This window comes from Felis catus, chromosome B3, assembly GCF_018350175.1.
Source record: "Felis catus isolate Fca126 chromosome B3, F.catus_Fca126_mat1.0, whole genome shotgun sequence".
Classification (NCBI taxonomy): domain Eukaryota; kingdom Metazoa; phylum Chordata; class Mammalia; order Carnivora; family Felidae; genus Felis; species Felis catus.
The window spans coordinates 4,480,403-4,503,841 of record NC_058373.1 but is presented as its reverse complement, the minus strand read 5'-3'; the positions used below and the strand labels follow the sequence as shown (position 1 = coordinate 4,503,841).

The following is a 23,439-nucleotide window of genomic DNA, read 5'->3' as shown; positions in this document are numbered from 1 at the left end:
TTTATAATGCTTGCACAACATCAAACATGCGAACTGGATTGCTCAATAGGAGGTTTTAGAGAAGCACAGATCGTCACGTGTTTGTGACTCTACACAGCTCCCCGCCCCGCCCTCCATCCAGCTTCCGCTGGGGGATTAGGGCTCCCCGGGGAAAGCTCTGAGCTTCAAAAGCTCTCCTTCCTGTTAGGCTCACCTTAATCCCCTTTGCCAGACTTCCCGCATTCGCATTCGAGGGCAGGAATTGTCTTCTCTGGATGGACTATGTCCTCCTCACGGTGTGGTTTCGTGTTCCGGCCCCATCCAGGGTGCTCCCTCGGGGTATCCTCTTCCAGGCAGTACCTCTGGTAAGCATGGCTCCAGCACTGACCAGCCCACACCAGGTTCGGGTGGACCAGTGGGGAGTGAGCGGAATAGCCATCTTCCCTGCTGTCCGGACAGCAGACGCTGACCACGTTCAGCAGACCGCTGAGCACATTCCTTTCCTCGTGGTTGTGTCACAGCCCCGGCCAAGAGTCAGAGCCTCAGGTTTCCCTTGCTAGCTGTGTTCTACCACGTCCTCTCCATTTTGTTGCCTGAGAAGGTGGGGGGGGGGGGTAGGGGGGGGAGGAACTTGTGCCATAGTTAGTGAATTTTCTAGAGGCACAAGCAGGACCTGATTTATTTCCCCGAGTCAATTTCATCTCAAGTCTGGCCCTACCTGGTTTATCTCCCTTAAGATCATCCCTTTAAGGGAACCTGCCCACTGCGGAGTATTCTTTCAAGGAACTTTCCAGGCTGTCCCTCATGAACTTGTCCACTCGCGCTGTCTCCCTCCGCTGACATACACAGCTCACAAGACCTTAGCCCTGGCAGAGCTCCTGCCCTTCCTCCTGCTTTTGGGAGACCTGATCAGCACTGCCTGCGAAGGGTTTTTCATCAGTTGCCGACTTGTCCAAACGCCTGGCATTCATCTGTATCCCTCTACTGGGGAAATTTGGAACTCCTTACACTCCTTATCAGATGCTTTGCTGAAGGCCAAATATTCTGTGCCTGTGATATTTCTAAATCCACCGGTTGGGGAACCCTGCTTTGCAAGTCTTCTCAGTTCTGGGCATTATCTTTGGTGTGAGAGCTACGTAGGTAGATGAGACGGGGTCCTTGCCTCTGACGAGCTAATGTTCTGGTTTGCAGGGCGAGCGAGTGATTTCAGTACAGGCTTATGAGCGCCCACAAGGAGGTGTATACAGAGTGCTACAGGGCCTGTGTCAGGGAGAGCTTCACAGAGGATACTTGGGTTGAGTCCTGAAGGATGAGCAGGAGTTTTGAGAAGAAGAAAGAAAGGCAGAAAATAGAACCACTGTACGACCCAGCAATTGCACTACTAGGTATTTATCCAAAGGATACAAAAATGCTGATTCAAAGGGACACATGCACCCCAATGTTTACAGCAGCACTATCAACAATAGCCAAATTATGAAAGAACCCAAATGTCCATCGGCTGATAAATGGATAAAGAAGATGTGGTGTGTGTGTGTGTGTGTGTGTGTGTGTGTGTGTGTGTGTGTGTATACACACAACCCTCCCCCCCACACACATACTCTGGAATATTACTCAGCAATCAAAAAGAATGAAATCTTGCCATTTGCAACAACGTGGATTTAACTAGAATGTATTATGCTAAGTGAAATAAGTCGGTCAGAGAAAGACAAGTATCAGATTTCACTCACACGTGGAATTTAAGAAACAAAACATGAACACAGGGCAAGGGAAGGAAAACTAAGATAAAAACAGGGAGGCAAACCGTAAGAGACTCTTAAATACAGAGAACAAACAGAGGGTTGATAGAGGGGAGGGGGGAGGGGGGATGGGCATCAAGGAGGGCACCTGCTGGGAGGAGCGCTGGGTATTGCACGGAGGGGATGGGTCGCTGGGTCCTAGCCCTGAAACCGGTACTAACTTGAATTTAAACTTAAAAACAATTTTTAATTGTTAACTAACTTGAATTTAAACTTAAACATTCCAGCTGGAGGGAGCCTCATGTGTAGGAAGAGGCAGGTATACAGGGCTTCTCTGCTCAGTGCCCGATGGCTGCCCGGTCGGGCGGGTGTGGGACGTGGCTCTAGCCGAGGCTGGAGCAGCAGACAGGAGCCCCATCACGAGGGCCTTGGGTGCTGAGCCAAGGGCGCAGACTTCCCCCACTAGGCACTTGAGACACTGCCTCGGTCTGTGCAGGGGAGCGTCTAGAGCAGGTGGGAGATCCGGGCTGTCGGCTGGACGGGCAGCGTAGACGGGCAGAAGGCGCTGAGGCGCGTCGACCAGTTGTGAGGCTGTGGGCGGCGTCTTGTCCGCACCTGATTTCACTGCCTCCTCAGCCTCCTGTCCAGAAGCCCACAAAGGTAACAGATAAAAGGCGACCGCAGCCGTTCAGAGGCCGGAGTTCAGCTGATCAGTGTGTCAGAAGCCGGAGAACAGAGAGGCAGGGATTCCCTGTATGCCTCGTACCGCGGGGCCTAACAGAGAGGCCTGTCCTGCCCCGGGGACAGCTCGTGCGCACTCCAGCCTCCGAAGCCCAAGGCCACAGGGCCACACGGCCCTAAGGGAACGGCTGGGAGGAGGCTCTGCTGAGCCTGGGGTGCTGGAGCTGCGCTGACAGACCGACGGCTCTGCTCAGAGGGGCACCACCGCATCTGGGAGCGGCTGGAGCCCTGCCTCCGGCCCCCCACTCCCTGCTGCCTCTTCATTCTTTCCTTTCTGCCTCCACCGGGAAACCCAAGACTGCGAGCCAAGGAGGAGGGCAGAGACGTGGGATTTTCTGCCGTGTCGTGAGGAAGGGCAGCGGCCTAGGGAGCGTGGGACCGGCCGTTCACGTGTCGCAGCTTCACGACCGCAAAGCGCACCAGTTCTCATGTTCGGTTAGAGGACGGGCGAGGGCCAGTCAGGGGTCCACCCCGGGCGGCCAAGCCAGGCCTGCCTGCTGGCAGCGCCCTCGGAGCCCCGCGTCTGCTCCCCGGATCCCAGGAGGGCCACTCACGCTGAGGGCCTGGCCGAGGGGCGCAAGGGAGATTTCTGTGGCGCCCTCTGCTGCAGGCTCTGCGCCTGGGCTTGTATCACTTCCGTCCAAGGACGAACGAACAGGGTAAAGAAGTGGGGGCCTGTAAAAAGCTGCCAAATAACGGTCGGGGAAAGAACAGCCTCAGAGACTGAGAACATGACTCGCCACGAGCAATTTGCAGAACCTTTCAGAAGACGTATGCCTGGTGCACTCAGAAGAAACGAAGAACTATTCTTTTGTGCCCCGGGAGCAGGGCTCTGTAATGAAAGGGAAGATTTTATGAAGGGAGGTGAAGGAACTAAAGCTGGGCGTGGAAACCCAGCGTGCATTAGCGGAATTAAATCCGTGTGGCGTGCCGGACTCCCCCTGGTCTGCGGCTCATGGTTACCGTCGTAAATGCCATTTTCAATCTGAGATTCGTTCCACGTGGCAGAGAGAACAGTGGCGAAGTACGAGTAATGGAGTTGTACTTTTGTCAAATTTAACTCCTCGAAGGGCTTAGCTGTATTCTTACGTTAAGCCTACTCTTTCCCGACAACAGAATTTCTAGCGTTGAGCTGGGCCTGTGGCTGCCTAGAAAATACGTGCATTCCCAAGCTTTTCCTGCGGCTGGCCAGTGGGAATGCCATGTGCATCCTCTGGAAAGCATCCTTCGAGGGAGAGTGCGTGCCCTTCTTCCTGCCGTCAGGAATGTGGAGTCTATGGCCCGAGCGCAGCATCCGTCTTGGATCATGAGGAGGGAACCGTGTGTAGGCGGTAATAGGGACCCCTCGACAGAAGGAGCCAGCTGTCCAGTGCCACAGTGAGCCATCACCGCCCTGGACTGCCTACCTCCACACATCTTTTACGCGGGAGAAGACTCGTGTTGGAGTTTTCTCTTCCGCACGATCCAGTAAAATCCTAGTGATGCGCCAGCTAGCCTGGTTTTGAGAGCCTCCCAGGGTGCTTGCTTGGTGTTTCAGAAGCTCGTGCTATAGACTCATGCTCTCTCTTTTTCCTGAGTTCTTGAGACCTGCCTTACTAATGTCTGCGTGTAAACGATGGTGTCAAGTCGTTTCTTTCTTCATTTTCCGGAATTCTGAAGTCAAGGTTTCAACCCAGGTTCCTTGACGTTTCTATTTTCTAATCAGTTCTTCCTCCTTGTGGACCAGAAAAAGGCAAGAGTGCACGTATTTCATACAGTGTTAGCCCTCCTCGGCAGGTGTCAGCTTTCTTCCAGGTAAACGTGGTCTTCCCTTCTGCTTTGTCCTGAGCCCGTGCCCGCCCTCGTTCCTGCATCCGGAGTAGGTTCCAGAACTACTTCCTGACTTCATCTGTACATTTACCTGCTTGCTATTTCTACCACTCACGTCCCTGTTTCTCTTCTAAAAAGGTGAGAGCCAGTTTGAGATGCCTGGCTACATACTTAAATTTGCCTTTTCTTTCTTGAAATCTTTGTGACGAGACAGAAATAGGAACACGAGTACAGTGTCCTGAGAAGTCACAGAAATACCATTCGTGAGTGCCTGTCTGTCCCTGTGTAAGATGAGTGATAGGTCAGTAGTATCCCAGTTTTGAGAGGTGACCTGGCCTTGCCTGTGTGAGTGTCTGCTGTGCCGTCGCCCTTCCAGGCTTCTCCAGCCGTTCCATGGCCCCCTCTTCAGGAAGGCGAGCATGGCTGTTCTCCAGGCAGGGAGACCGCGGTGGGACCGGGGACCGGCACCTGGGTGGCAGACCCTGTGGTGACCTGTCGAGGGGGCTCTTCCGATAGAGCAGCCGTATGGCGCCATTACAGTTGGCCTGCTCTGGAGCGGACAGGCAGATGGAAGCTGGAGGAACAGAGTGGACACTGCTAAAAGCAGAAATGTTGAGAGGTGTGAGCCGCACGGCCCCCGAGAGAGACTGGCTTGTCCCTAGAGCTGCGTGTCCATCCCTGAGCCACTCCGTACCCACATGCAGTCTGCATCTGAGGTTGGGCTCAGCCTCCTCAACCTCAGTTCCTTGAGAAAACGAGGCCCCGGGGCCCTGGGGCAGGGCTGTGCAAGAGGGGACACGGCCACACCGTTCACTTCTGTATCGTCTCTGGCTGCTTTTGTGCCACAGGGGCAGTGTGGAGTGGTTGTGACAGAGTCTGCGTGGCTCACAGAGCCTAAGATACTTGCCATCTGGCCCTTTACAGAAAAAGTTTGCCAAACCGACGTATCCACTGTGTATGCCTGATTAACGTCTCTGATGCTCCTGGAATGGCTACGTTATGGGCCATCGTTGGGAGAATTGAGAAAGTCACTCGAGTGGTTTTCTGTGTTCTGTGACCCGGGAGTGGTTCTGTTTTGTGAGCCAATGGAGCGAGGTCCTGCAGTAAGTCGTGGCCGTTCTGTGTCCCATCCTGCCCACGTTCTCTAGGAGGTCACCATGCCCGTGACGGGGCTGGGGCCGCGTGGGAACGGTCTGCTCTTCTGCTGAAGCCCCTGTCTGCTGTGAGTGTCTTCCTCCCAGCCCGGGGCCGCGTCCCCTCTGCCTGTGGCATCACGGCTCCTCTCCAGGGTCCTGCGTCCCCCAGGGTAGGGGAGCTCAGGGCTGGGGCACAGCCCAGCGCCTTCTCTCCTGGGCACGTTCATTCCACCCCATCATCTCCTCTCCTGGCTGGGGGTGCATCCCAGGGAGGCTGCTTCTCCAGGAGGGGTGAGTGGGTCCTCCCGGGAGCCTTTTACTCTGGAGGGGGGTGGGTTTCGGTGGAGCAGCGTCCCCTACTCTTCCTGACCAGTCCTCCATTCTTCTCTGTCTCTTCTTTCTGACGGATTCGGAGATCCTGCTACTTCTGAATTCTGCGGCTACCACTCTTGCCCACACTGTACCTAGGAACTCTCTGGAGGATGTAGGGAGCGGGCCTCTGGGCTTCGTCCCCACCGTAACCGCGGCTGTCAGTGTGTGGTAACACACATGTACTCGCGTGTCCCTTTGATGGCGAGAGACCGATAACCCCTGTCACATAAGCCCGAGGTAGGGAACGTTCTCCACCTGAGACACTCAGGTTGACAAAGGTCAGAGCAAGTAGCAGGCACACCGTCTCTAGCAGCTGTTATGTTTGTCCTGCGTGAGCGTTAGGGTTACTCGTCCACGGAGTAGGGGCCTGTCCCCTTGAGGGAGGAAGATTGAGTAGCCAAGAACGGAAATCCAGAATGTGACCTGCTCCCTCTTCTGCCTCCCCCCAGCTTTGATCGTTCTTCCAAAATTTAAGGGTATTTTTTTTTAAGAAGTACTTTACATTTTTTTAAAAATTTGTTTGTTTGTTTTTTAAAGGTCTATCAGGTCATCAAAACTCTCCGAAAACACAATTATCATTGGTGTAGTACGCAGGTAAGCCGTCACCAGTTTTGATGTTGAAGTTCAGGTGTCTGTGTCCTGCTTGCTCTTAGCAGGGGCCTAACAGCTTGTAGGCTGTGACAGGTGTGACCTTTTTGGCCTTTTCTTCCTTCTTACTGTCTTTACCTTGCCAGTTACCTCCACGGAGGGACTTTCTGCTCTCGTGGAAGGTTTTGTGATTTGGGACTGCCGTTCACTTTAGAAATAGGCAGACCATGAGAGAGTTCCATTGCTCAAAGTATGAATGTTACCAGGGACATCTCCTGAGGGCCTTCTAACTCCCAAGTATTTATGAAGATTTGATTCATACGTAGATGGGAGAAATCTTGTATTTCATCCTGAAATTGAAGGTAAGGAAAGAACAGAAATAGGCTGGGAGAAGGGCAGTATTCAAATAAGTGTTATTTAGCTTATATATTTTTGTAGATAGAAGAAGGAATTCTTTGTCCTTTAAATTTTTTTCCTAGAACGTTTGTGGGGGGGGGGGAAGAGATTTTTTTTTTAAATTGGAAGTAGAAGAAAGTAGGGAAGAATTTAAGTTAAAATATTTACATATCAAATAGATACGTGGTTACTCCTGTATTCTGGCTGTCCGTGCGATCTCCATATTTCAGACTTTATGGTATGCTGCCAGAAAGCTACCTACGAAACAAAAACAGAAAACTATTTTCAATTTTACACTTCTGATTGGTATATTAATCTAATGCATCTAAAAGTATTTGCCATTATATGATAGTCATAGTATTGTGTAAATAGTGAGTAAAAGAGGTGAGCTATTACTGATAAAAACTGTCTCTAACCCTTGACTATGTTCTTTTGAAGGACGGATAGAGAAGAGTCCTCTGTGATGCCCCTCATTGCTGCTGGCTTTACAAGGGTACGTACCCATTTCTTTGTCATGCAGGTATCATTCAGCCTGAGAAATTATTTTTTTTTATTAAAATTTGTTTTAATGCTTTTATTTATTTTTGAGACCCAGAGAGACAGGGCATGAGCAGGGGAGGGGCAGAGAGAGAGGGAGGCACAGAATCTGAAGCAGGCGCCAGGCTCCGAGCCGTCAGCACAGAGCCCATCGCGGAGCTTGAACCATGACTGTGAGATCATGACCTGAGCCGAAGTCGGACGCTTAACCGACTGAGCCACCCAGGCGCCCCGAGAAATTATTTAATCTCCGTTCAGAGCCAGCAAAAGTTTTGAACTCACTTGAAGAAAAAAAAATGTGTTGTCTTCATGCTGTTACAGTTTGGTTTAGCTTTAGAACTTGGTAATCTAATAATGTACGACGCGTTACGTTTTGTTCTCTCAAAATTGTGTCTGCTAAAGTCATCTAAACATCATAAAATCTCCTTCAATGACCTACTCTAAATGTTATGCCATAGGATGTGTTTTGGTAATGCTGACATGTATACATGCAACTTTAAAGGCAGTGCAAGGACTCTGGAAATGAGGCAGCCCAAACACGACTCCCTCTCCTCCCAGGCCCTGATCTGTTGGTCTCCCCTAAGCCAAAAGGCTGCTAAAGGCTTTGGTCAGCTGGTTGCCAGTGAGCCCTGGAAATCATGATGGAGAGAACTTACCTATGGCTGATCCTGGGGCAGATTTGTGGCCCAATTTTATGTCCATGAGGTAGTTAAGACCCCCCCCCCCGCCCCCAGGCCTTGAATTTAGTTAAAGTGGTTCTAGGTGGTAGGTGGCACCCCTAGGTATTTGGCAGAAGCAAATACGGATCCCCCCCAGAGGAAGAAGAATCTTCCTCTGGCCTCAGAGAATCTCCATGAGTAACTGCCCCAGGGCCCAGGCAGCCCTCCACGCACACAGGAGGAGAGGCACTGCAAGTGAGAGCTAGTAGGGGAAAGACAGCAGAAATGGGCCCCCACGACCCACAGATACCAGAATTCTCAGACACGATTTTTGAAGCAGTCATGCTTAGATGTAAAGAATAAAAGACAAGACGATCTTGGAAATGTCTGCAGGGAATAGGAAACCGTAAAAAGTGGCACAGCAAATTCTAAGCAGAACATAAGTAACTTCTGAGAAATGAACACATGTAACTGAAAACTTGTAAAACTTAGTGGGTCAGAAGAAGTCTTAGAGCATGTAGCACAGAGATTCGGTAACAGAAGATAAGTTAGGGAAGTTAAGTGTGGAGGACAGACTGTATAGTTTAGCATATATACAACTGGGGTTCCCGAAGAACGGGAGAGAGAGAGAGGGGCAGAGGCAGTATTGGAAGAGAATTTTCTAGAACTGATGAAAGATTATGGTCCACAGATTCAAAAATTCCAACAAATCCGAAGTAGAGTAAAAAAAAAAGAAGACACATCATGGTGAAAAAAACAAAACAGAGATTTTTTTTTTTTTTTTTTTTTTTTTTTTGAGAGAGAGAGAGAATGTGAGCGGGGGAGAGGGTGAGGGTGAGAGAGAATCTTAGGCTTCATGCTCAGCACGAGACCCAGCATGGAGTTCGAGCCCACGACTCTGGGATCATGACTTGAGCCAAAATCACGAGTTGGACACTCAACTGACTGAGCCACCCCGGTGTCACACCTGGAAAGAGACCTTAAAATCAGCCAGAGAAGAAAGATGAACTTCGGAAGAATGACGACTATCAGCTAGCTTCTCCGCAGTGATAAACGGAAAATAGAACATACAGGAATAACCCTTGCAGAGTGATAAAGGAAAGTAACTAGCCCTAGCATGAATAGCTTCCAAAAATGCAGTTGAAATAAAGACTTTGAGCAATGTGAAAACAGAGTTTGCAACTAGCAGATCCTTACAAGAAAATGCTAAAGGGGGTGCTTCAAGCAGAGGGAAGGTGAATCCCAAGTGGAAGGCTTGCAACGCCAAGAAATGAGCAGCAAGAAAATGGTGAATACGGGGGTAAATCTAAGCACACATTGACTGTATAAAACAGTAATAGTAATGCCTGGTCTGATGAGATATTACCGCGGGAGGACCGCACCCGAGAGTCCCGCCCAGACAACTCCTTGGTCACCTTGCAGGGCAAAAGGGGGTGGGCGTAAAATTGAGAGTCCTGTCCCCCGCCAGGAGCCCTGTCCGAGGCAAAGAACTGAGAAAGGACTCCACTGCGACACCAGATGAACTCGAACAAGACACTTGAGGAGCAGGGAGGATAAAATGGAGGGAAGTGGTGGGCAGGGAACCTGCCGAGCGCGGGGTCCCGCCTACTGCTGCCCTCCATCTGCGCCTGTGTGTGCATGAACGCCGGGTAGTGTAGCTTCGCCTCTGGTTCTGTAACGTGAGAAATGTAGGTGAGATCTAGATCTATGTAGGTATGCTGTTCAGGCCCAAAAGGGAACACTCAGACTGGGGTATATAATACTCTTCTAACGCAAGGGACGTACCAAAAGAAAAATTTGAACAATGGCTCAGGATTTAAATTCTCGACTGTCTTAGTGAACTTAGGCATCTTCAGGGTTTGTGGGGAGGAGGTGGGGGTAAGAGCGTTCTCAGGACCTTATCTAGCAGACATGGGAGGGGGCGGGCAGTGAAAGTATTCTGAAGCTGTCGTCGGTGGGAAAGGTGCAGACTAGAACATGCGCTCCCTGGGAGATGGTCTGTTCTGGGGGTGATCGGGATCTTGCTTTCAAATAGAGCAAAGAAATCAATGTTAGCCTTTGAGGTCAGTGGAAAGGAAGGCAGCCAGTAATAAACGGAAAGATTTAACAAGCCTTCCAAATTCACAAGAGGAAATGTGAAATTTACAGCAGCCTGGTCAGACTGGCTGACACGAGGAAGAGGAAGCCGCAGTGTGGAGCGAGTCGTCAACTCGCTAGAAGGGCTAGAAGCAAGCGTGTGTGAACGGATCGTTTCTCCCGGTGAAAGGCCTTCTGGACTGGGTTACAGAAGTGCGACCATGTGACATTTATAAGACAAAGTGATGAAAGCTTAAGAAATGAACAAGGGTGGCAAGTAAATGCAGACTAAGAAAACCCCCAATATGAACGTCGGATAGATGGAGTTTAACATTTTACTTTAGACACGCGCCTTTTTCCTACAAAAAGCGTACATTGGATTATTGTTATTGTTGCATAGTTGTGTGGTTCCCAAGACAACTCCCAAAACATACACCCATATCGGCACCTACTCCCATTCCCTCACCTCCAGTAATTCATTTTAATGGTAGGAGAACAAGTCAGCCAGTGTGAAAGGGAGTGTTCCTTTAAGTACAGAATCCCAAGTTGGAAATGATGGGTCACCTCTCGCTAGTGGATCCTAGATCACGTCCTCTCAACCTACTTGGGAAAGCATTCATACAAGGAAAAAAAAAACTTTCCCAGCTAACTTTGAAGATACTTACACGATAACTCTTCGGGCTTCAAAGCTGGCTGTCCTTTTTAGCAAGGAGCTTGGAAGCTTCTACTTTCTAGAGAAACGCGGGGGTAGACGATGTACCCTGCCTTGTATTCTTTTCTTCCAGCCACCAGGAGCCCTTAAGCTTTTATGTTTGTATGAGGTCTCTTCGAAAGGGCATAGATGCACGTTGGGAATGTGTGTTTGCCGTTCTCCACAAGGAAGTACATTGGCACAGCTGCGGGCTGGAAAGAGCATCCCGGTGGAAGGTGTAGGAGACCTCAGTCCTTTCTCGTCTTAATATAATCAAGTTATCATGAGGCTTGAAAATGCAGGAGTAGCTGATGCACACAGTCCCCGCCCTCTCGCCCACATACTTGGTCACTGTGTCCTCTGAAGCCTTTGCTGGAACCAGGCTTAGGTGCACATCCCTAAGCACAAAGGCTTTGAGGTAGTCATTGTAGAGGTACGTGACCTGGGAAATCAGGAGTTAGCGGCAGGCTCGCCATTTTGTAGATGACGAATTCAAGTGGACGGCCAGTCGTCAGAGACCACAGGCGAAAGCTAATCTTCCTTCAAGGAGAGCCCCGTACCTTCACGTAACAACAGGATACCGAGGTGGCTGAGTGCCTGGTGACAGAGCAGGGCATCTAGACCTAGAGGGAAGGTGACTGCCCCAAGTCCCGTGGCTGGGGGTCAGTGATTCTGAGGCTTGAGCCAGACCTAGACCCGAAAGCCAACACCATAGTGGGATCTCTGGTATTCAGAGGGCACTCGGCTATTTTGCGGATTAGCCAGAGTTCAAGGTTTCAGGGTGGATGGAGAGCTGCTTGCTTCCTCGGTGGGACTTGGTGGCCGAGCCCCTGCTGACTAACTGAGAAGTTGGGGTGTGGCGTCTCTCAGCACTGGTTGCGCGTCAGAATCCCTTGAAGAGCTTCCCCAGAGAGTGTCTTTCAGGTGGTGTTGGAAGAGGCCTGCCCGTTGCTATTATTTGGCAAGATTGCAGGTAATTCTAATAGGCAGCCGGGGCTTGAGAACCCCTGGGTGGGGCCCAGCAGGGCGGGTGTGACGGGCTCTGGAAAAGCGAGGTTGGGTCAGCTCAGGGGTCTGCAGGGTTTGTGGCCCAGGCGCTGGGGTCGGGCGGGGCGGGGAGAGGAGGCCAGCTGCTGCTGGAGCAGTAGGGATGACGGCCTGTTCCCCAAGCACCCCCTGACCCGGTGCCCTCCTCCACCCTCCATGCCCTGTGGAATCCTTGCGACACACGTGGAAGTTGGAGAAGGGTGGGAAAGACGGGATGTTTAGAGCAGGGGTTAGTGGGGGAGGTGCAGACAGCAGGGGCAGGTTGCTGTACGTTTGGTCCCACGTGCCCATTTTGTAACTTTTGACGCCTGCCTTAGAAGTTTGGACATTTATGTTCACACCCAGTGAAAAGTCTCATTGCATCCCTGGAAGGCCGTTTATAAATACACGTGTCTCCATGTCCCAGGATCTCACGTGCAGAGCAGGTGAGGCCAGCCAGGCCCCTGGACAGCTCAGGGCCCCAACCCGTGTCTGCTGGCGGTGGCACAGGCCCTGTGCCCAGGAGTTTCCTCCCTGTTCCCGCCCAGTCGGCACCAGGTACCTGTGCAGGTGGACGGCATTCTTGGGTGTTCCGTGGAGTCAGGGCTGACCGAGGAATGCACGGCAGGCCCAGCACACTCCTCTCCCGGTGGGCGAGTGCTGTAGGTGGGGCACCGCTCTCATGCTTCTGCGGTGAGAGGGGCTGTGTTCTGGCCTGTGGGATAGGGACCAGGGTGCCCACGGCCAGCGTGGCTTGCTCCTCCCTCCCCTCCCCTCCTGGGGATGGCGATCACCGTGCTCTGTGGTCATGCAGTGGTTTGCGGTTAGAGTGCTCTCTCCCTCCACCTCACTTGGTCCTCACGGTCACCTGCAGCGGGTAGGAGCAGGATAGGCTTGTTGTGCAAGAGCAGAGCGGGCCCGGGTGCCTCGTTTAGGGTCATACAGCTTATAAGGCACGAACCCGGGGCTGGATTGATTAGGTTGCATGATGCTCAGACAAGACCCTGATCACTGTTTAAACAGAGGGCTATTGGTCTTCTATGCACCTTCACTGGGGCAGAGGCAGGAGCTCCATGAAAGGCCCATGTCCCAGGTTGGTCTGGCTTTGGCTTGGAGGTGGTGGCCTGCACAGGTCCGGCCCTGCCTCTTCGGCCTCAGCCTTGTCCTCGGCCAGCAGAGTGTCATCTATGCATCGAGCAGGTGAAAGCAAGACCTGGTCACAGAAACAGGAGTGAGTAATGTTCCCCGATGTTTCTTCCGCCCGAATGGAACTAAGTGACGGGACACAGTGACCTCTAAAGATGTCTTTGTGGAATACATAACTTGGTGGCGGAATGGGTGCGTGCTCCTCATGCTCCTAGCTTTGTGGTGAGGTGTTTCTATCATGTAGAGGTTATTGCACGAGGTAGAGATTGTCCACGGCAGTAAGGCTACTGGGCAAAGCCAGCACCTGTGCTGTGGAGGGCCCTCCTTCAGTGGCTTGACTGAGGTGAGTGTAGGAACACGTTGCCGGGTGGGGGTTACCTTTGTGAGACGCAGGTGCCCAGAGAAGTGCAAGTGTGTGTTTGCTGACTGTGGGCTTGAGCGACTTTAAAGAGGACAGCATACTGTGCTTGACTAAGTGAATGTACTCTAGAAGTTAATATAAATTAGGACTTCGGTTAAATGAATTTCTTCCTTCTGCATATTCTAGCCTCTGATAGTGCCACGCAGATAAGCAAAATCCTGTTTGCTCAAACAAAGCCTTTTTAAGCCTGGTCTTCTTCTTCTTCTTTTTTTTTTTTAAGTGTATTTATTTATTTTGAGAGAGAGAAAGAGTGAGCACATGAGCAGGGGAGGGGCAGAGAGAGAGGGAGAGAGAGAATCCCAAGCAGGCTCCATGCTGTCAGGGCAGAGCCTGATGCAGGGCTTAATCTCATAAATCGTGGGATCATGACCTAAGCCGAAATCAAGAGTCAGAGGCTCAACTGATTGAGCCATTCAGGTGCCCAAGCCCTGTCTTCTTAAAAGTGAATTTGGTACCTGGGGTGCCTGGGTAGCTCACCTCTGACTCTTAATTTCAGCTCAGGTCACAGGCTCACATGGAGCCTGCTTGGGATTCTCCCTCCCTCTCTCTCTGCCCCTCGCACACACCCTCTGTCTCTTTCTCTCTCTCAAAAAAACTTATTTTTTTAAAAAAGCTAATTTGGTACTCAGATTTTCACCTCTCAGTTCCTGTTTCATCATTAAAGATAACGTGTCTTTTTAGGTTTCAGTGACCCACGTGAGAAGTCTGTGAAAAGAATTTTTCCTGATAGTCAATAATAACTTCAAGATGCACATTTGTTTATCCACGAAATCCCCCTTCTCTTTGTAGAGGTATGTGGAAAACCCCAGCCTCATGGCCTGTTACAACGAACTGCTCCAGCTGGAGTTCGGAGAGGTGCGGTCCCAGCTGAAACTCAGGTAACTCTGCCGTTTCTGGAACGCCCACCGCACCACTCAGGGCAGCGTTGCAAGTGAGGTCTTCGGCTGTGGGCAGCTGCCTTTCGGCGCTAACTGACCTCCTGCTGAAATGGGATGGGGTGGTGGCCTGGCAACTCTCTTTATATGGACTCTTGGAGTCTGCCTGGATGGCTAATGAGCGGTCGGTCACATTAGCGATGGGAGACACATGTAAAGCCAGGGCTCCAAAAAAATAGCAAATGAAAAAGCAGTCTACGAAGGGATGTACTGAATTATCTGTCTACTTTTTTAAGGGGAAAAAAAAAAACTTGTAATATATACACACACCCGACCTACTAATATTGGTTATCTCTGGCAGGTGACATGTTTTCTTCTCCACAAATAGACATTTGGAATTTGCTCTTGATAAACAGTTTTTGGTTTGTTTTTTTTTTTTAATTTTTTTTTTTTTCAACGTTTATTTATTTTTGGGACAGAGAGAGACAGAGCACGAACGGGGGAGGGGTAGAGAGAGAGGGAGACACAGAATCGGAAACAGGCTCCAGGCTCTGAGCCATCAGCCCAGAGCCTGACGCGGGGCTCGAACTCACGGACCGCGAGATCGTGACCTGGCTGAAGTCGGACGCTTAACCGACTGCGCCACCCAGGCGCCCCCAGTTTTTGGTTTTTAAGTGAAAAGAGTAGAAACCTAGTTCCTTGTACAATAGGAAAAGCAAAAAAAAATAGTAAAATTATACAAGGTTGGCAAGAAAAAAAAGTTAGCAGCTCTTTGTCAAACTAGGTTTCTTCCTTGGGTGGTCTACTGTTCTTTAATATTCCCGGGACCAAAGAGAGAGCATGAGATCACCCTGTTTGGATATGCATAAGGCAGAGATAAGGGGTCAGGGCTTGGAGTACAAAGATCAGTAGGGCCAGCACCGGGGGCTCCACACGCAGGCAAGGAAAATACTTCATAGATGAAATGAAGTCAGGTAGCAGAGAAGTTTTGGTGAGCAGACATGTTTGAGGCTAGTGAAGCGTACAAAGGAGAGGCTTATTGCCAGGTTTTGCCGGGACACTTGAGGTGGATGGCCAGGTTTAGGCCTGTTCATCCCTCTCTTGCGGACACAGACTGGCCACAGCCTTCCTGCAGTGAACTAGGCTACTGGCCTCTCAGAGAGGAAAGTGGAATTTTGGAGCAGTAGGTGGTGATAGAGCTTAGTTTCTCCAACCAGAGTACAGAAACTGACACCCAGGGAGATGAACTGACTCAGATCCGAGATCTCACAGGCGCAAACGGCGCAGATAATCCTTGAGGTTGTGATCAGTGTTTTCAAAACCGCAATCGTTGTCTGTCCTCCATTTCTAAGTCTAACTGTAACCTCTGACCTTTTCTTCGTGAATACCTTAGCTTAGTGAACCCAGCCATCGTCTCCCCTGTGGTCCTAGACGGAAACCACCATGTCTGTTTCACAAGTCCCCAACTCCGGTCACTCACCAAGTCCTAATGATTTTGCTTCCTGAGCATCTGTGGAATAGCCTGCTCATCTTCCTCTTTAGGCCACTCTCTTCTCTTACCTGGATCATTGAACCGTCAGTCTCCCTGCACCTTTCTTGGCTCCTCCTTGTCCGTTCTCCACGCCACAGCCACACCTAACCCTGAGTGTGCTTCGGCTCTGCACCTCCCCACTGCCTTCAAGATAAAGTCCAAACTCTAAGATATGGCTGCACAGCTGTCTGTGGTACATCCACTGCTTACCTCTCTGTCCCCGCGTGTCATCATGGCCTGCTTTGTTCTCTGCACCAGCCGACAGCCAAAGGGAGAAGTCCATTATCAAGGGCAGTATAAAAATATGAAGGGGAGTGTGGAGATGTGGGGCTAGAGAGCTAAGAGAAATAGAGACTTGTTCTGCCGGATGTTCAAATGCACTAACAAGCTGTAACAGCGCCTTTGTGTTACTGCTAGATCATTAAACTGGAATGTAAAGTGTAGAAATAGACTTGAGTATATTGAAGAATTTAGCATATGATCAACATGGCAATTTAAGTCAACATGGAAAAGGGCAGACTTTTTAGTGAACAGAATTGTGACAACTTGTTAACGGTCTGGAAAGAAAATTAAGTTATATCTTGATCTCACACCCAACCCCGAAATAAATCCCAGTGACTTAAAGACTTGATGTTAAAAGTAGGGCCACATAAGTACTAAAAATATAAGCGAACATATGTAATTGGATGGTGAAGTTTTTTTTAATTCAGCATGGCATAAAAGCCAGATTGGGTAAAGGAGGAGAGTCAGATTAAACAACATAAAAGTGTTAAGCTGGTCTACAACTAAAAACAAATTTTTTTTAATGTTCCATTTATTTTTGAGAGAGAGAGACAGAGTACAAGCTGGGGAGGGGCGGAGAGAGAGGGAGACACACAATCCAAAGCAGGCTCCAGGCTCTGAGCTGTCAGCACAGAGCCCAATGCAGGGCTCGAACTCGTGAACCACAAGATCATGACCTGAGCCAAAGTCGGACACTCAACTGACTGAGCCACCCAGGCACCCCAGCTTGTCCACAGTTTTTTAAAAAACCTTAAATAATGTTACATTTTTAGATAAATAACATTCTGGGGAGGATATATCTGTAACACATAGGGTGGGCAGACAGACGTTTGGCTTTACTAGTAATCACATAAATGAAAATGAGAATGATCTGTTATATTTTATTTACCAAATCTGCAAAAATTGGAAAAAGAATGTTAAAACCGAGTAGGGCTTCTCACAGATCCATTTCCTCCAAACTTGTTATATCAGAGGTGAGAACTTACTTCTCATTAAAACAAATTTTTAGTAACAAATTTATTGGTGTATAATTCACAACACCACTTGATTTTTATATTTCAAAACACGAAAGCTAATTTTTATTGGCTAAGCTGCTTCGTCTTGTTTAGTGATATTTTATTAATACCAGGAACAACGTCAAAGCATTGCTCTTGTTAATTTCCTTAATGTTATCTTTGCACTTTATGAACAAGTAGGCAGTTGCTTTCATTTTTTCATCATCTTCTGAGGCATATGAGAGAACTAAATTGAGAGCAACCTAAATGTGCAATCATGGGGGGCATTGGTTGAATAAATTATGGTATAACTTTAAACAGAATAGTACAGTTCGTTTTCAGCTAAAGAAGTCCCTTTAACATTCCTTGTAAGGCTGATTTAGTGGTGATGAACTTCTTTAGCTTTTTGCTTATCTGGAAAACTCTGTGTGTCTCCAACTATTCTGAATGATAGCCTTGCCGGGTAGAGTATTTTCGGGCGCAGGTTTTTCCCTTTTAGCAGTTTGAATATGTCTGGCCTGCAAAGTTTCGGCAAAAAATCTGCTGACCTTTAAGCTGAAAAGAAATGGCACTAATTAACAAGAAAACACACGAAAGTAAAAATGTTACTGGAAAAGGTAAACATACAGTAAAAGTAGCAGATTAATCACTTCTACAGCTAGTACGAAGCTCAAAAGACAAAAGTAGTAAAATTAAGTTACAATAATTAAGGGATATATAAAATAAAACCGTGTAAAACGTGACATCAAAAACAAAATGGAGGGGTTAGTAAAAATGTATTTTTGGAATATGTTCAAATTTAAGTTGCTGTCAACTTAGAATAGCTGTTAAATACATAGGACAATATACGTGAATCCTCAGAGTAACCACAAAGCGAATCGTAGAGCAAATACACAAAAGAAAATGAGAAAGAAATCTAAGCGTAACATAAAGTTCTCAAACCAGAAAGAAAGAGAAAGAGAAGAAAGGAACAGAGAGGAACTACAAAAACATCCAGAAAACTGTTAACAAAATGGCAGTAAGTACATACCTATCAGTAATTACTTTGAATGTAAATAGACTAAATTCTCTGATCAAAAGACATTGTGCTTGAATTAAAAATTAATTGAAGGGTGTCTGGGTGGCTCAGTTGGTTAAACATCCGACTCTTAGTTTCAGCTCGGGTCATGATCTGTGGTTTGTGAGTTTGAGCCCCACATCGGGCTCCGGGCTGACAGTGCGTAGTCTGCTTGGGATTCTCTTTCTGCCCGCCCCCCCCCCCCCACTCGTGTGTGCGTGCGCGCGCGCTCTCTCTCTCTCTCTCTCAAACTTAAGCTTTTTTAATAAAATAAAAATAAAAAACATTAAACATTTTTAAAAAGACTCATCTGTGTGCCTGCCTACGAGAGACTCACGTCAGAAGTAAGGGCACACACAGAATGAAAGGGGAGAGATGGAAAAAGATACAAGCTGGAAACAAAAAGCCGTTGTAACTACACTCATATGAGACAAAATAGACTTTAAAATAAAGCCTGTAATGAAAGAAAAAGAAGGGCATTACCTAATGATAAAGAGGTCAACCAAGCAAGAAGATAAAACACTTATAAATATATATGCATCCAACATAGAAGCACCAAAGTATATAAAGCGAATATTAACAGATGTAAAGGGAGAAATTGACAATATAATTATAGTAGGGGGCTTTAACACCCCACTTAAATGAGTGGATAGATCATTCACACAGAGAACACAATAAGGAAATGTTGGCTTTGAACAATACTTTAGACCAGATGAAGTTAATAGATACACACAGAACGTTTGATCCAAAAAACAGGCAAGATACACCTTCTTCTCAAGTGCACATGCAGCATTCTCCAGGATGGAGCATGTTAGGCCACAAAAGAAGTCTCAATACTTTCAACAGGATTGAAATCATAGCAAGCATCTTTTCCAACTACATACAGTGGTATGAAACCAGAAATCAATTACAAGAGGAAAACTGGAAAAACCACAAAAATGTAGAGAATAAAACAACATGTTACTGAACAGCCAGTGGGCCATCAGAAATCAAAGGAGGAATTTTTTAAAATGCTCAGGGACAAATGAAAAAAGAAATACAACGTACCAAAATCTGTGGGATGCGCAAAAGTGGTTCTAAGAGGAAAGTTCATAACAATACAAGCCTACCTCAAGAAACAAGAAAAATCTCAAACAATAACCTTCCATCTAAAGGAACTAGAAGAAGAACAAACAAAGCTCAACGTTAGTAGAAGGAAGGAAATAATAATCAGGGCAGAATAAATAAATAGAGATTTTAAAAACTCAGTGAAACTAAGAGCTGGTTCACTGAAAAGATAAAACTGGCAAACATTTAGCTAGACTCACCAAGAAAGGGCTCAAATAAATAAAATCAGAGATGAAAGGAGAACTTACAACAGACACCACAGAAACACAAACAATTATAAGAGACAACTGTGTATAGTTATATGTCAACAAATTGGAAGAAATTGATAAATTCCTAGAAGCATTAAATCTTTCAAGACTGAATCATGAAGACAGAGAAAATCTAAATAAACCAATTACTAGTAAGGAGATTGAATCAGTAATGAAAAGCTTCCCAACAACAAAAGTCCAGGGCCAGATGGCTTCACTGGTGAAATCAACCACAAATTCAAAGAACAATTAACACCAGTCCTTCTCAAACTCTTCCAAAAATAAACAAACAAACAAACAAACAAAAACAGAAGAGGAGGGAACTTTTCCAGACCCAATTTATGAGGCCAGCATTACCAAAACCAGACAAGGATGCCACAAAATAGTAAAATGACAGGCCAGTATTCCTGATGAACATAGATGCAAAAATCTTCAACAAAATATTAGCAAACTGAATTCAGTACATTAAAAGGATCATTGGCATTTGTTCTGGGGATGGTTCAACAGCTGGAAATCAATCGACATGGTATATACCACATTAACCAAGTGAAAGCTACAAATCCTATGATCATCTCAATAGATGTAGAAAAAGCATCTGACAAAGTACAACATCGATTCATGATAAAAACTGTCTACGAAGTGGGTATGGGGAAACATACTTTAGTGTAAGAAAGATAACAGATGACAAACTCGCAGATAACGCCATACTCAGTAGTGAAAAGCTGAAAGCTTTTCTTCTAAGATCAGGAGCAGGACGAGAACGCCCCACCCCCTCTTTAATTTAATATAGTATTGGAAGTTCTAGCCAGAGCATTTAGGCAGAAAAAGAAATAAAAGGCATCCGAATTGGAAGGGAAAAGGTAAAACTGTCACTGTTTGCACATAAAATGATACTATATGTAGAAAATCCTAAAAATGCCACCAAAGAGCAATCAGAACTAATAAGTGATTCAGTAAGGTTACAGGATGCAAAATTAATATACAAAAATCCATTGCATTTCTATACACTAACAAAGAACTATCAGAAAGAAAAATAGTCCCATTTATAATTATATCAGAAAGAATAAAATACCTAGGGATAAATTTGACCAAGGAGATGAAAAACCTGTGCACTGCAAACTATTAAGACATTGATAAAAGAAATTGGAGATGACACAAATAAATGGAAAAATATACCATGCTCATGGGTTGGAATAATTAATATTGTTAAAAAGCCCATACTACCCAGAGCAGTCTGCAAATTCAGGATAGTCCCTATCAAAATTCCGATGGCATTTTTCACAGAACTAGACCAAATAATCCTAAAAGCTTATGTGAAAGCTCAAAAGACTGAACGGCCAAAGCAATCTTGAGAAGGAAAGCTAGAGGTATCATGCTTCCTGATTTCAAATGATACTGCATACCTACAGTAATCAAAACAGTATGGTACTGGAATGAAACCAGACACAAAGTCTGTGGAATAGAATAGAGATCCCAGAAATAAACCCATGTTCATCTGGCCAGTTAATCAACAAAAGAGGCTAGAATGTACAGTAGGGAAAGGAAAGTTTTTAAAACAGTGGTAGGAAAACTGGACAGCTAAATGCACAAGAATGAAACTGGGCCACTGTCTCAACCATATGCAAAAATTAACTCGAAATGCATTAAAGACTTGAATGTGAGACCTGAAACCATAAAATTCATAGAAGAAAACATAGGTAGCAACCTCCTTGACATTGGTTTTAGTGAGTTTTTCTTTTTCTTCTTCTTTTTTTTGGGGGGAGGAGGGGGCCCTCAAACTCCAAAGGCAAGGGCAAAAAAAAAGCAAAAATAAACAAATGAGACTACATCAAACTTAAAAAGCTTCTGCACAGAGAAGGAAACCATCAACAAAGTGAAAAGTCAACCTACTGAATGGGAGATATTTTCTAATCATATATCCAATAAGAGTTAATATCCAAAATGTATAAAGAATTCATACTAACTTAAAAAAAACTGATTAAGAATTGGTCAGAGGATCATAAGAGACATTTTGTTCAAGAAAACAGACGGCCAATAGGCACATGAGAAGGTGGTCAAGATCACTAACCCTCAATGAAATGCAAAACCATAATGAAATGTCACCTCACACCTGTCAAAATGGCTTTTTATCAGTGTGAGGTGAGAGACTAGTAAAGAATGGGTTTAAACTTAGGTGACCATCAGCTTAATATAGAGTGCTATATGTATAAGATGTTATTTGTAAACCCAATGGTAACCACAGACAAAAAACCAGTACAAATCAAAAATAGATATGCAAAAAATAAAGAGAAAGGAATCAAAGTATATCACTAAAGAAAGCAAACTGTGAAAGACGAGAGAGAAGAAAGGAGCAGAGAGCTTCAAAAACAACCTTGAAACAAGTAACAAAATGGCAATAAATCCATAATTATTTTGAATGTAAATGGACTAAATGCTCCAATGAAAAGACAGGGTGACAGAATGGATAAAAAAGCAAGACCCATCCATATACTGCACCCAAGAGACTCTGTTCATACCTAAAGACACCTGCAGGTTGAAAGCAAAGGAATAGAAAAGCATTTACCATAAGAGACTCTTAAAAACTGAGAATAAACTGAGGGTTGATGGGAGGTGGGAGGGAGGGGAGGATGGGTGATGGGCATTGAGGAGGGCACCTGTTGGGGTGAGCACTGGGTGTTGTATGGAAACCAATTTGACAATAAATTTCATATTAAAATTTTTTTTAATAAATTTAAAATAAATAAAAATTAAAAAAACATTTATCATGCACATAGAAGTGAAAAGAAAGCCAATGGCAATACTTACATTGGACGAAATAGACTTTAAAACAGAGATTGTAACAAGAACACAGAAGAAGACATAAAGGGGAAAATCCAACAAGAAGAAAGAATGATTGTAAATATTTATGCACCCAAAATAGGAGCACCCAAATACATAAAGCAGTTAATAACAAACATAAAGGAAGTAGTTGATAGTATTACAGTAATGGTAGGGGCCTTTACTACCCCACTCACATTAATGGACAACTCATCTAAACAAAATCAACAAGGAAACAAACTTTGAATGAGACACTGGACCAGATGAATTTAATAGAGATACTCAGAACATGCCCTCCTAAAACAGCAGAATACACATGCTCTTTCAAGTGCATATGTAACATATTCAGCCTAGAATAGATCACATATTCGGCCACAAATCAAGTGTCAACAAATTCAAAAAGATGAAAGTCATACCATGCATCTTTTTCCCACCACAGCACTATGAAACTGGAAATCAACCATAAGAGAAAATCTGGAAGAATACAAATACATGGACGTTCAATAACATGCTATTCATACAATGAATGGGTCAACTAAGAAATCAAAGAGGAAATTAAAAAATGCATGGAGACAAATGAAAATGAAAACACAATGGTCCAAAATCTTTGGGTTCTAAAAGGGAAGTCTATAGCAATACAGGCTTACCTCAAGAAGCAAGAAAAATCTCAAATTAACCTAACCTTACACGTGAAGGGGCTACGGAAAAAAAAAAAGAACAAACAAAACCCCAAAACAGCAGAAGGAAGGAAATAATAAAGATTAGAGCAGAAATAAACAAAATAGAAACTTAAAAAAAAAAAAAACAAAAAAAAACTAGGAGAGCAGATCAATGAAACCAGAAGCTGGTTCTTTGAAAAGATGAATAAAATTGATAAACATTTAGCCTGACTTATCAAAAACAAACAAACAAACAAAAAAACACAGAGGACTCAAACAAAATCAGAAATGAAAGAAGAGAAAGAAAGAAAAAAAAATGAAGAGGGCATCTGGGTGCCTCAGTTGGTTAAGTGGCTGACTCTTGATTTCAGCTCAGGTCATGATCTCACCATTTGCAAGATCGAGCCCCATGTGAGGCTCTGCACTGACAGCATGGCGCCTGCTTGGGATTCTCTCTTTGCCCCTCTCTCTGCCTCTGCCCTGCTCATGCATTCTCTCTCTCTCTAAATAAATAAATAAATAACTTTTTTTTTTCTTTTTAAGTGAAGAAAGAGG

General features: G+C 46.1%; 1 protein-coding gene across 3 annotated transcripts in view; it reads left to right on the top strand.

Moving 5' to 3' along the window:
* Nucleotides 1–23,439, top strand: part of PDE8A (phosphodiesterase 8A) — a 153,820-nt gene that overhangs the window by 74,454 nt on the left and 55,927 nt on the right. For all 3 annotated transcript variants that reach the window (XM_023254886.2, XM_023254885.2, XR_006598806.1), the window contains exons 4-6: nucleotides 6,311–6,367; nucleotides 7,196–7,250; nucleotides 14,103–14,191. In XM_023254886.2, the coding sequence (XP_023110654.1) occupies nucleotides 6,311–6,367; nucleotides 7,196–7,250; nucleotides 14,103–14,191 (201 nt within the window). The remainder of the gene's footprint in view (nucleotides 1–6,310; nucleotides 6,368–7,195; nucleotides 7,251–14,102; nucleotides 14,192–23,439) is intronic.